Source organism: Somniosus microcephalus, chromosome 5 (genome assembly GCF_052327205.1).
Source record: "Somniosus microcephalus isolate GS21.2 chromosome 5, FLI_Smic_1.0, whole genome shotgun sequence".
Lineage (NCBI taxonomy): Eukaryota > Metazoa > Chordata > Chondrichthyes > Squaliformes > Somniosidae > Somniosus > Somniosus microcephalus.
Genome location: NC_140991.1, coordinates 119,185,223 through 119,199,434, shown reverse-complemented (window position 1 = coordinate 119,199,434; position 14,212 = coordinate 119,185,223). Strand labels below are relative to the sequence as shown.

Sequence of the window (14,212 nt, the reverse complement as noted above, 5' to 3'; positions counted from 1 at the left end):
TACCACGACAACTGGCTGATCCCCCTCCCCCTTCAGAATGCTCTGCACCCGCTCCGAGACATCCTTGACCCTTGCACCAGGGAGGCAACATACCATCTTGGAGTCTCGGTCTCGGCCACAGAAACTCCTGCGTACTCGGTCATCCAGGACGCGACCTCGTACACGGCTGCTCTCAAGCTCCTCAAGGACCAGTACACGCGCCCAGTGAACGAGGTGTACGCCAGGCACCTCCTGGGGAGTCGTAAACAACAACCTGGGGAATCGACCGAGGAATACCTTCAGGCACTGTCTGTGCTTGGCCGGGCCTGTGGTTGTAAGGATGTAAAGGCCGCCGTGTACACAGAGGAACTTATCCGGGACGCTTTTGTGGTGGGCCACAGGTCCAATTACACCCGACAGCGACTGTTGGAGCAGAGTGACCTCGACCTCAACAAGGCCTCTGAACTCGCACTATCATTGGACGCAGCCTACCGGGGCATGGATGCCTACTCCTCTGCACCATGGACGCCGCGGGGAACGACAGCCTGGGACACGGTAGGACCATCTCATAGCACTGTGCCACCCCAGCCACATCCCAGCAATGGCCCAACTACCGCAGCAGTGTCCCAAGGCCAGAAATGCTACTTCTGTGGCCAGGCCAAACACCCCAGAGCGCGCTGCCCGGCGAAAAATGCGATCTACTCGGTCTGCGGGAAGAAGGGACACTACGCCAGCGTCTGCAGGGTCAAAGCCACCCCGAACCCCAGCAGCGCAGCGTGTGGGCCGTGCGGGCCGCCATCTTGGGCCTCCCCAGCCATGTGCGAACCACCGGAACAGCAGCCATTTTGGATGCCTCCAGCCACATGGGGATCATGGACGCCGCCATCTTGGACGCCAGCCGGGACGCAGCAGGCCCCCAACACCGCCTCATCTGATACCCGCAGCGACACACCGACCCCTACGCTGGCCTCCGTTACGCTGGACCAAGCGAGACCGCACCAACTGGCCCGGTCCACAATGGACATTAAGGTAAATGGTCACGAAACAACCTGCCTTTTTGACTCTGGGAGCACGGAGAGCTTCATCCACCCCGACACGGTGTGGCGGTGCTCTCTCCCAGTCCTGCCTGCGCACCAGCGGATTTCTATGGCCTCCGAGTCCCAGTCGGCGGACATTGGCGGCAACTGCGTGGTGACACTCTTAGTAGACGGGACTGTGTACGATAATTTTAAACTTCTGGTCCTGCCCCACCTCTGCACTGCCATTCTACTGGGGTTAGATTTTCAGTGCCACCTTAAAAGTGTTACGATGGCGTACGGTGGACCCCTCCCCCCACTCACAGTCCGCAGCCAGCAGCTTCCAAATTGCCCGCCGCGCACCAGGTGCAACCTCTCCACACTCAGAGTCACCCCCCCCCCGCCACTGTTTGCTAACCTCACCCCCGACTGTAAGCCCATCGCCACAAAGAGCAGGCGATACAGTGCCGGGGACAGGGTTTTCATTAAAACCGAAGTGGAGCGGCTCCTGAAGGGGGGGATTATTGAGGGCCGCACCAGCCCCTGGCGAGCCCAGGTTGTGGTCGCTAAGACCGGCGAGAAGCAGCGCCTGGTCATCGACTACAGCCAGACAATAAATCGCTACACCCTGCTGGACGCTTACCCACTCCCCCGCATAGCTGATATGGTCAACCAGATCGCGCAGTACCGCGTCTTCTCGACCATTGACCTGAAATCAGCGTACCACCAGCTCCCTATCCGCCCTGAGGACCGCCAGTATACTGCCTTTGAGGCAAATGGCCGCCTCTACCACTTCCTTAGGGTTCCCTTTGGCGTCACCAGCGGGGTCTCCGTCTTCCAAAGGGAGATGGACCGGATGGTCGATCAAAATGCGTTGCAGGCCACTTTCCCATATCTGGACAATGTGACCATCTGCGGCCATGACTTGCAGGACCATGACGCAAACCTCGAAAAATTCCTCTGCACCGCCCAACTCCTGAACCTGACGTATAACAAGGAGAAGTGCATATTCCGCACAACCCGCCTCGCCATCCTTGGCTGTGTTGTGGAACACGGAGTCATCGGTCCCGACCCCAACCGGATGCGTCCCCTTATGGAACTCCCACTGCCCCACTGCCTCAAGGCCCTGAAGAGGTGCCTAGGGTTTTTCTCCTATTACGCCCAGTGGGTCTCCTACTATGCGGACAATGCCCGTCCGCTGATCAAGTCCACCTCTTTTCCCTTGACGGCAGAGGCCCGCTTAGCCTTCCACCGTATCAAGGAAGACATTGCCAAAGCCACCATGCACGCAGTGGACGAATCCATCCCCTTCCAGGTGGAAAGCGACGCGTCCGACTTTGCCCTGGCCGCTACCCTTAATCAGGCGGGGAGACCCGTGGCCTTCTTTTCACGAACCCTCCAGGGCCCGGAGACCAGACACTCCACTGTTGAGAAGGAGGCCCAGGCTATTGTGGAGGCTGTGCATCATTGGAGGCACTACCTGGCCGGAAAACGATTTACCCTGCTCACTGACCAGCGTTCAGTTGCTTTTTTGTTTAACAACAAGCAGAGGGGCAAAATCAAAAACGACAAGATCTTGAGGTGGAGAATCGAACTTTCCACCTACAACTACGAGATCTTGTACCGGCCCGGGAAGCTCAATGAACCCCCGGATGCTCTATCGCGTGGCACCTGCGCCAGCGTGCAGGTGGATAGACTGCGGGCCCTCCACAATGACCTCTGCCACCCGGGGGTCACCAGGTTCTTCCACTTCATCAAGGCCCGCAACCTGCCTTACTCCATTGAGGAGGTCAGGACCATGACCAGGAACTGTCAAGTCTGCGCTGAGTGCAAACCGCACTTTTATAGACCAGACAGGGCTCACCTGATAAAAGCCACTCGCCCCTTCGAGCGCCTGAGCGTTGATTTTAAAGGGCCTCTCCCCTCCTCTGACCGCAATGTGTACTTCCTCAACATTATTGATGAGTACTCCCGTTTCCCGTTCGCCATCCCCTGCCAGGACATGACCAGTGCCACGGTCATTAAATGTCTGAACGACCTCTTCACCCTGTTCGGTTTCCCCAGCTATATCCATAGCGACCGGGGCACATCGTTTATGAACGACGAACTCCGTCAGTACCTGCTCGCTAGGGGTATTGCCACAAGCAGGACCACCAGTTACAACCCCCGGGGGAACGGACAGGTGGAAAGAGAGAATGCGACAGTTTGGAAGGCCGCCCTGCTAGCCTTAAAGTCTAGGGGCCTTCCGACCTCCCGCTGGCAGGATGTGCTCCCCGATGCACTCCACTCTATTCGGTCACTGCTCTGCACTGCCACTAACGCCACTCCTCATGAGAAAATGTTTGTCTTCCCAAGGAAGTCCACATCGGGGACATCGCTACCGCCATGGCTGACGTCCCCAGGGCCGGTCCTACTGAGAAGACACATGAGGACCCATAAAACGGACCCCCTGGTCGAGAGGGTCGACCTCCTCCACGCCAACCCCCAGTATGCTTACATTGCGTACCCGGACGGGCGGGAGGACACAGTCTCCATATGAGACCTCGCACCCTCGGGGGCCCCAGTAACCCACTACCCACTACCACCCCCCCCCACGATCCAATATCCAACCCCAGCAGACGGCATGCTTGGGCCCCGCGACCCGCTCGACACCCACGAGGACTACACACCAGTGCCCCAGCCTACGCGGGACTCGACGCCGGAAGCTTCACTACTCCTGCCATTGCCACGTCGATCACAGCGGCAGACAAGACCTCCGGAGAGACTCCAATACACAAACTTTTAATACACTTCACCCCGCCGGACTCATTTTTAAACAAGGGGTGAATGTGGTAAACCACTGTTATACCTGCCTGTGTGTGTGTTTGTATTCCACTGTGTACATGTCTGTACATGCCTCGGCTGACTCCTCCCACAAGTCCAGGTATAAAGGTGACTGCTCCACAGTTCCTCTGTATTCTGGACTGGTCGACCACTCGAGGCACACCTTCATTCTCTTGTTAATAAAAGCCTGTTAGTTACTCGCTTAAGTCTTTTGAGTAATTGATAGCACATCAGATTGTATTTGGGACGTTTTACTATGTTAAAGGTGCTATATAAATGCAAGTTGTTGTTGTTGCTTGGGATATAGTAGTGAAGAGGAAGCAAGCTGTATTGAGCAGTTGAGTGGGGTGCAAGATGTGATGGGATAGGGATCATTCGGGGTCTTTTTATTAGTGAGGAGATGGAGTATATGGAGTGGAATACTTAGATTGGGGGTTGGTGCTTGAAAAACGAAAGACATTGGAGAATAGGAGTTGAAAAAAAATGGGGCCAGGCCATCTACATATATATTACTAATCACATATATACATACCCATGCAGACAATCTGCTTAGGTTTTGAGCTATTGTGTATCAAAAATGCTGGCCATTGACTGGAAGTGAATGTGGGTTTTTTGCTTTTGTGCCATGGGCCAGAATTTTCCAGTTGCCGCGCATGTGGGTTTTGTGGCAGGTCGGCAGTAAAAGTGCCAGAAATAGCGAGCGTGTCGGGAACCCACCGCCATCTCGCCACCTCAAGCATTTAACTTGGGTGGCTTTGAAGGTGCGACATGGACCCAATTCACAGAGGCGCGCGACCTCTTTGAAATCATTAAGTACTTGTTTACAGATCCTTAAGAGTGATTTTAATGCCAGCTTCTAAGTTTTACTGCAGGAGCACAGGATTCACGGAGGTCTGTAAAGGGGAGATGGAAGCTCAGTGGCCATTGGTGAGTTCCTTGACAGCTGGGAAAAGCACATAAATACTGCAACATTACACTTCATTACTTGCCTCATGGAAAGGCTCTTGCTCACTCCATTTTGTGCACAGATTTAGGTGTTAGCAGTTTGCAGGTCATTTTTGAAACCTCGGAAGCCACTCTCACCACATTGCTACTCACTATCACAACATTGAGGGATTGGCCCTCTGATCTCCACTTTACCTGCCATCTATTAGATCAGCATTGGTGCCGCTTATACTGTCTTACCTTGGTCCTCAGAATCGGACCAAGATGAGCTTCACCAACAACAACACCAGCCACACCAGCAACAACAGCAGCAACCACAACAGCAGCCTTTTCCTCAACTACCTGATGCTTCACAGAAGAGAGGGGGGCACCACAGGGCAGCACCATGTCGGAGACAGGGTATACAGGCAGAGGATGAGCTTCCTTAACATGACTGAGCAGCAGTGCCTCAGGAGGCTCAGGCTATCGCGCCAGTTTGTCGCAGGCATTTGTAGCTTGCTGGAACAAGACCTGGTGCCCAGAGGTCCTGGATGGACACGCCTTACTAGTGGCTGTCAAAGTCACCACCGCCCTCAACTTCTTCTCCTCAGGCTCCTTCCAGGGATCTACAGCAGACATTTGTAGGATCTCACAGTCGGCCGCCCACAAGTCAGCCAATTATATCAACTTTGCCACTGATGAAGCCAATGTTACTGAGCGGGTGCTCGGCTTTGTAGCTCTGGCTGACTTTCCACAGGTGCAGGGATTCATCGACTGCACACATGTGGCCATGAAGACACCCCATCATCACCCAGGAGTGTTTGTGAACTGCAAGGGCTTCCACTCCCTCAATGTGCAGCTCGTCTGCAACCATAAAAAGATGATTATGCATGTGCATGACAGATTCCCTGGCAGCTGCCATGACTCTTTTGTCCTGCGCCAGTCCACCCTCCCTCAGCTCTTCACACCTCCAAACTGACTTACCGGCTGTCTGCTTGGAGACAAGGGCTATCCACTGAAGACGTGGCTCATGGCACCCGTGAGGAGGCCAAGTAATGAGGTCGAGGAGTGTTATAATGAGAATCACATCTCCACCAGATGTGTCATAGAACAAGCAATAGGCATGCTGAAAATGCCTTGACAGATTTGGAGGAGCCCTTCAGTACGCACTTCAGTTCTCTCCCTTTCCCTCCTATTCTGCGCTCTCTTCTCTTGCAAGGAGGGAAAGAAGAGAAGGTTGAGTGAGAGTGATGGAATGAGTGTAAGGAATGGATGGGTTAGATCTTTAGAGGGAGACTATGATGGATTGGGATGGCAATGTCAAGTGGCCTCCTTGCGCGTTGTTAGTTGGTATGATTGCATTAGGATGAGGGTGAGTGTGAGAGGTGTCTCGTCAGATGGGGATGTGATAATGTAGATAGAGAGAGAGGGACAGGTGGACGTGCAAGGTATGTTGGTGTGAGTAAGGATGTGCAGGAGGAGGCTTGGGAAGGCAGAGTGATGGGGATATGACGAGAGGCAGAGCAGGATGAAGTTGAGTGTGGCTTTGTACTAACCTTTCCAGATCAAGTGAGATCATTGAAATGTTTCCGGCACTGCACCCAGGTCCTCCTGAATACATCCCTACTGTTGAACTCCTCTGCAATTTGGAGCAGGCTCTTTTTGTCTCCTGGGGAGGTCTCTTCCGCCCATTGGAAGGGAAGAGGACCTCCCTGCGTGCTCTGACTCCCTCCACAAACATATGGAGGGAGTCATCGGAAACCTGGGTGCAGCCCTCTCTCTCTGTGCAGCCATTTCTCCAACTGTTTGGAGCAATCAAAACCTCCAGTGTGCTGCCTGCACACTCCTAGATGAACCTTCAAATGCAATGTGGCCATGGCCCCTTTAAATATCCTGGCTGAAAACGCATCATGGATGACATCATCAGACCTGCACCATTTAATAGGGCCGGGTAACACGTAGGTCACGCTTAATAGGCCCCATTAGGGCAAAGTCGATTTCTGCAGCGGGATGGAAGCAACAACGGGGTCACGACCCGCCATGCCGGCCGCCCGCGCCCAACACGCCCAGGTACAGAAAATTCTTGCTTATAGTTTTGAAGAAAGAAATAAAAAGGGGGCATTTTCCACTGGAACAGATTAGGTTAAAATGTAATTTTCAAAATTAGGAGAGGTTTTTAAAGGTTAAAGTGTGAAAGATTGTTTCCACTAGTTGGTAACTTAGTAACATGGAGACATAGGGCTGGATTTTCATTGAGGAGGCGTGTAGGAGGCGGGACTACAACTTTCAGGGTTGTAGTCCCGCCTCCATCGAGTTGTAGCCAACCCACGTGATTTTCACTTGATTGACCTTGTTGAGCCCGCCCAGTGGGCTCAGCAGGCCAATTAAGGGCCACCCGGCAACAGGTGACATCACAGATTGACATTTCATCTGTGAAAAGCTTCAAACAGCTGTCAAACACTGACAATCTGTACTCCAAGTTAATTCCTTCCTCTCAGGCTGATTTAGAGATCTCTCTGGAACAGAAAGCTGAATGTTGCAACTTTTGACAGCTCGCGGCCATTCTGCTTTCTGTGCCGGTGAGATGAGGGACTCCCGAGACCTGAAGGAAGGAAGGCTGTAAAGGTAAGTAAAACTTATTTAAACACTTTACACACACCAAACACACTTACCTTTGCACTCATGCACACATCACTCACCTGAACACCGGACATCTCGAACCCTCTAAGCCCTTCAGCCCGATGGTCCGCCTCGCTAACTTGCCGTGGTTTGGAGCCGTCGGGAATCCCACACTTCAACAATAAAAATAGGGATTAGGCTAAAAACTGCCTGTTAACTATTTGTTAACAGGCAGATAATTGGCACTAATCCCCTTCCTGCCTCGGGGAGGTGGGTCCCAGCACAGGTCGGGTATCCGCCTCCTTTGAAACTGGCATGGAGGCTGGTTGGGGCGGGATGGGTTCGTGCCCCCCAATTTCGAGATTTTAACCCCCCACACGCCTCCAATCCCGCCTCCATGGCCCAATGAAAATCCTGCCCATAGAATCAGGATTATCACTAGGATGAATGGAGAATTTAGGAGAAATATATTCATGCAGTTAGTAAAATATGGAATACTTTACTTGAAGTGGCTATTGGGGCAGAGTTATCAGTTCATGTAAAAAGGAATTGGATAAGTATTTGAAAAGGAAAGTACAAAAGGTTACTGGGAAAGGGTAGATAGGGAATGGCAAATGAAGATTTGAAAGGGCACAAGCAGCATGGTCCAAATGGTGCCAACATTTCTATGGTTCAATCTATGTTGGTTGTTGTTTTACTCGACTGGTAAATCCAAGCTTGCAAATTTAATGTGGAGGAGGAGCTTGATCCTGTTTGTGATTGGTGACTGTAGTTGGGTGGGAGAATGCTTTAGCATTGCTTATCTCTCAGTGGCTGAGGCTGCGATTTATGTTTCTGTCAAAAATACATTTTGCCTGAAACTGTAGAGAACAAGGTACAAGTCAGCGGCATTGTCGTTAAATGTAAGTACAGTTCATTTCACATGAAAACGTGCATTAGTATTTCAACAGGAGACCGGTAGACATTTAATTACCCTTTAGTTTTAAGTGCAGTAATCCTGCTAGTGGCTGCACAACGTGAAACTGTGTTTAATACAGTCGGATTACCCTTCGTTAGAAAGGACTTATTAGAAGGTTGACCGCGTTAAGTGTAGCAGGCAACGTTAAACGGGTACTACAACAAGTAAAAGAGGCACGTTTCATGTACATTTGCAATTGGGTCGATGAAGCAAGCTCGATGCGCAGTGAAGAATGTAAACTGTTCCAAAAACTCGAATTTCTCCTGGAGACAGAATCAGTGTACATTTGTAAAGAATCGTTCATTTTATTGTCATAGTAGATACATGATATATAGATTTCCCCGTAGTTTTGAGGTACGAGTTTACATTTTATGCAATGCAATTTTTTTAATGCAATTTCTGCGGCTCTTTTTAGCTAGAATCTGAAGTAAAGCGCCATGGATTTCGAGGAATTCCGCACAAGGGGTAAAGAGATGGTGGACTATATCACAGATTACCTGCAATCCATCGAACAACGTCCGGTTTATCCGGTGGTGGAGCCCGGGTACCTGCGACCGCTCATCCCGGACAGCGCGCCCCAGCAGCCCGACAGCTTCGAGGATCTGATGAAGGACGTCGAGAGAGTTATCATGCCGGGGGTGAGCAAATTCAGCCAACAGATTAATTCCCTGACTTTAAACCTTCGCACACTCTTCTCCCCGGCATTCAGAAATGCTGTAATTATTGTTTTAAAACTACCTGTTGCCATGTATTTGAGCAACAGGATGGAGAACTGACAACATGAAAAATAAGATTGTACAAGAATGAATAAAAAGGCAACGCGAATGAAACCAAATGGTCAATTGCTGTAACAGCTAGCAGTAACTTTGAATTGAGATTCATGAGTTGATCAGTAAGTCAGTAAAGGCCACATTAGGGATGATTGCAAGTTTTCTGCCGTATGTTCTGTTTTATAAATTGTATTTAATGTGATCATTTGTTTTTGCCCTCAGGTAACCCACTGGCAGAGTCCTCATTTCCATGCCTATTTCACCGCCGCTAACTCCTTTCCCGGCCTTCTGGGTGATATGTTGTCTGGTGCCATCGGCTGTATCGGGTTTTCCTGGGTATGCACCTCTTAGTGTTTCTCTTGTTTTAGAATTTAGTTATGTTAAGATTACAGAGACTGAACTTAGGGAACATGAAGGCAAGCATTCAAACCTGTCAATCTATGTAATACATAAGAATATAAGAGCATAAGAATGTGCGCAGGAGTAGGTCATTCGGCCCCTCGAACCTGCTCCACCATTCAATAAGATCATGGCTGATCTTCTACCTCAACTCCATCTTCCGACAGGATCCCCATATCCCTTGATTCCCTTAGTATCCAAAAATCTATCGATCTCTTGTCTTAAATACACTCAACCACTGAGCAGCCACAGCCCTCTGGGGTAGAGAATTCCAAAGATTCACAAGCCTTTGAATGAATACCAACAGTTGAAACTGATTAAGGTAAACCCAATTCTCTTTATTTCAGTGGAGTTCCCATATATCTGACTGTTTTCCTCCGTTTATCTCGGCTATTCACTTTTGAAGTTAGAAGTCTTTGGAGATTCAATTTTTTTGTGAAAAAATAATTTTTAAAATAAACTGCCTGAGTTCATGTAATTCCCGTGAAATTGTTTTCCGACGTATACTGGTTGTTGCAGGTAAGGGGAGGTTGCAAATCAATAACAGATCAATTTGACAATACTATTTAACTACCACTTGGCATATTATGAAATGTCTGTGAATTTACATCGAATCTTTCATCTTGTTGATTACTTTGAATGAGACCTTTAGTTTTGCAGATATATCAAAGTATTTAATTTTAATTTTTACATCCTGCTTACATTCTACAATTTGTTGGCGAGGTAAAAACCAGGGTGAAACTTGCTTTTTTATGTCATCAAAAGCTAAAAGCTCTCAAGTGTGATGTGCCGTGAGCACCCAACAGGTTTCTATTGGATGCAGCTGTTATAGAGATAATGGCTGGAATTTTCCCTATCTTGGCAGGTCCATGGCAGGCGACATCGGTGGCGGATCGCGGCCTCGCTATTGGCTCCATCCCGGCCTCCGACACGACTTTCTCCTGATTGGGCTTGTTAAGCCCGTCCAGCGAGGTTCCTGGCCAATTGAAGGAAGCGGGTCTGATGATGTCTTTTGATGACACGTCATCAGCTGGTTTCCTTAAAGGGACCATGTGCAAATTTACTTTGACATTTGTGCTGTCAGTGTTCTACAGCATTGAGGCGCTGCAAATACTGACAAGCACTGCACAGAGGTGCACAGCTGCCCCCAGGCTCTCCCATGACTCACAGCACGCAAGAAGGTTCTCTTCCCTTCCAATGGGCAGAAGAGACCTCCCCAGGCGACCAATGCAGCCTGGTTGCACATTGCATAGGAGGACACAAGCAAGGATGTTGTCAGGAGGACCAGGCTACAGTGGCACAAACCTTTCAATGTTCTCAGCAGATTACAAAACATTACTGCAAAGCCACACTCAACCTCATCCTGCTGTGCCACTCATCACATCCCCATCACTCTGCCTTCCCTACCCTACTCCTGCGCATCCTTACTCATGCCAACTTACCTTGCACCTCCACCCAACCCTTTCTATCTACATTATCAGTTCCCCATCACACTAGCCATCTCTCACACTCACCCTCATCCTAGTTCAATCATACCAACTGACAACACACAAGGGTAGGCATTTGTGTATTTTAGCCAATGTTCATGTGAAGTTTCTGTTAATGTGCTGTTAAACATTGAAATCTTTATTTTCAACACATTCTTGGACAAATTTGTGTGCACCTTTGTGAGTTGCAGTGAATGGTGAAACATAACGGTACCCCCCACAATGCTGATGAGCGTGAAAGGAATGGCTTGGGCATTGTAGGGATGCTTTATGTTGTTGGTGTGGGGTGGTACCAACCTGGCGCATCATGTGGCAGCCAGGATGTGCAGTGTCAAATGAAGTAAATGTGGCCAAGGTGAGGCCATCCCTTGTGTCCCGGGTAGCAATGTGGTCGGGTGCTGATGCCCTCAGGTGATTGTGGAGAAGGTTGGTGTGGTTGTAGGTGATGCTGGTGTGCCTGATGATGCTGGTGTTGCGGCTGATCGTGGTCAGATTCTGAGAACCAAGGTGAGAGAGTATAAACCGTACCAATGCTGATGGAATAGATGGAAGGTGAACTTGAGATGACTGAAGCAATCTGTCAATAGTGAGAGAGGTTGTTCCAATGAGGTGACACTGGATAGAGGTGGGAGTGAGAAGGAGTAGCACATAACCATGTGTTGCATAACAGTAGATTGGAGCTAAGAGCATAAGCACCAATAGACAGGGACGCATCACCAGACGGGGACACATCACCAGACAGGGACGCAGCACCAGACAGGGACACATCACCAGACAGGGACGCATCACCAGACAGGGACTCATCACCAGGCAGGGATGTGTCACCAGACAGGGATGACCCCTCATCACTGACACCCCAATCAAAGGAAATAGTCTTTCCCTATTCACTTTATCAAAATGTTTCATAATTTTATTTAAAAACTTCTATTAAACCTCCTGCTAGCTTTTTCTGCTCCTGTGGAAATAGACCTAGTATCTTAAGCCTCTCATAATTATGCCATTCCTGATGTCATCCTAGTGAATCTATTCTGTATGCTCTTTTTGGCACCCAAAACTTCACACAGTAGTCTAACTGTGGCCACCAATTTTTTTTAGTACAAATTGATCATTACATCTTTACATATGTACAGAATATTTAAAAAAACCTCATGGTGCTGAGCTGCCATAGATTGACCATGATTTGCACAGCGCAATATGTTAATGGAGGAGATCATGATAATGTCAATATGATGTCATCAGGTCACCAATCTTGTCTGCCAATCCCACTTAATATTTCTTTTAGTTTAACAAACACACAGTTAAATTTGCTCTGCCATAAGATGTTACGACCAATGTGGCGGCTGTGCAGCAGTTTTTGTAAGGCCTATTCTTATCTGTTCCAGGAACGGAACATAATGAAAAATCCTAAAGAGGTACAGTGCCCCTCCAGTTGAATTAAATCTTATCCACTGGGAATCTCTATTTGCTTGTTAAACCTTGCTTGACATTGTGTGAGATATGTTCTTTGTTTTTCACTGTCACTTGATCTTTAGCACATGTACTTTTACCAGATGGCGCTGATGCAAGTGAGGTAGGTTAGAGTATAAGGAAAATAAAAAGCTTGTAACATGTTACTATGAGGAGATGGTTGAAATATAGTCTGTTTAAATAGTTTATGCCTCTTTATTTCTATAAACGTATTAAAATTTTGCTGTCAAATGTTTGGATTTTCAGTAATGATTCTTATTTTGAATTGGGCCCCAGTAAAGCAATGCACACGCTACGGCTAGCCCAAAATCAATACATTTTCCAATGTTAGAAATGCAGATTACACGTTGAAAGATACTGGTGGAACAAAAAGTAACTCTATGGGACAGATATTCCTGGGGAGGGAGAAAGTGGAATTTGGGTTCCAGTGGTGGCTCCAAATTTTGGGCGGAATCCTGATCCTCCAGGTTTACGCTTTGTGTAAGCAGCAGCTCATGTTCCAGTCAGGGGACAGTGGGCAAGTGTTCTATCTTCCCCTCCACTGGGACCCGGCCTACTCAGGAATTCCAGCAAGCATGCCCTTGTTAGGACCGATTACCTTCTGAATAGAGACAATTAAAAAAAAAAAAAATATTTGTTTTTATTGGATGTGGGCATTGCTGGCAAGGCCAGCATTTATTGCCCATCCCTAGTTGCCCTTGAGAAGGTGGTGGTGAGCCGCCTTCTTGAACCGCTGCAGTCCGTGTGGTGAAGGTACTCCCATAGTGCTGTTAGGTAGGGAGTTCCAGGATTTTGACCCAGCGACGATGAAGGATCGGCGATATACTTCTAAGTCAGGACTTAGTGTGACTTGGAGAGGAACTTGGAGGTGGTGGTGTTCCTGCTGCCTGCTGTCCTTGTCCTTCTAGGTGGAAGAGGTCAAGGGTTTGGGAGGTGCTGCCGAAGAAGCCTTGGCGAGTTGCTGCAGTGCATTTTGTAGATGGTACACACTGCAGCCACGGTACGCTGGTGGTGGAGGGAGTGAATGTTTAAGGTGGTAGATGGGGTGCCAATCAAGCGGGCTGCTTTGTCCTGGATGATGGCGAGCTTTTTGAGTGTTGTTGGAGCTGCACTCATCCAGGCTAGTGGAGAATATTCCATCACACTCCTTACTTGTGCCTTGTAGATGGTGGAAAGGCTTTGGGGAGTCAGGAGTTGAGACACTCGCTGCAGAATACCTAACCTCTGACCTGCTCTTGTTAAGTTAAGTTTCTGGTCAATGGTGACCCCTAGGATGTGAATGGTGGGGAATTCGGCGATGGTAATGCCGTTGAATGTCGAGGGGCAGTGGTTAGACTCTCGCTTGTTGGAGATAGTCATTGCCTGGCACTTCTGTAGCGTGAATGTTACCTACCACTTATCAGCCCAAGCCTGAACGTCATCCAGGTCTTGTTGCATGTGGGTATGGACTGCTTCATTATCTGAGGAGTTCTGAATGACACTGAACACTGTGCAGTCACTAGCGAACATCCCCATTTCTGAGCTTATGTTGGAGGGAAGGTCATTGATGAAGCAGCTGAAGATGCTTGGGCCCAGGACACTGCCATGAGGAACTCCTGCAGCGATGTCCTGGGGCTGTGATGATTGCCCTTCAACCACCACAACCATCTTCCTTTGTGCTAGGTATGACTCCGGCCAGTGGAGAGTTTCCCCCCTGATAGGTAGTGAACAGCACCGAAATGATTCAATCGCAAAAAGTATTCCTGCATCCTCAAGTCAACTATCAGGAGA

General features: G+C 49.1%; 1 protein-coding gene across 6 annotated transcripts in view; it reads left to right on the top strand.

The window, feature by feature from the left end:
- The first annotated feature begins 8,136 nt into the window (after positions 1–8,136).
- ddc (dopa decarboxylase) overlaps positions 8,137–14,212 on the top strand; it is a 237,719-nt gene continuing 231,643 nt past the window's right edge. For 2 of the 6 annotated variants that reach the window (XM_085988121.1, XM_085988120.1), the window contains exons 1-3: positions 8,137–8,263; positions 8,735–8,957; positions 9,312–9,425. In XM_085988121.1, coding sequence (XP_085844247.1) covers positions 8,757–8,957; positions 9,312–9,425 — 315 coding nt within the window. In that variant the 5' untranslated portion in view covers positions 8,137–8,263; positions 8,735–8,756. Of the gene's footprint in view, positions 8,264–8,335; positions 8,608–8,734; positions 8,958–9,311; positions 9,426–14,212 lie in introns of those variants that run through there. The other 4 variants (XM_085988122.1, XM_085988117.1, XM_085988119.1 and 1 more) reach the window with 3 other exon arrangements.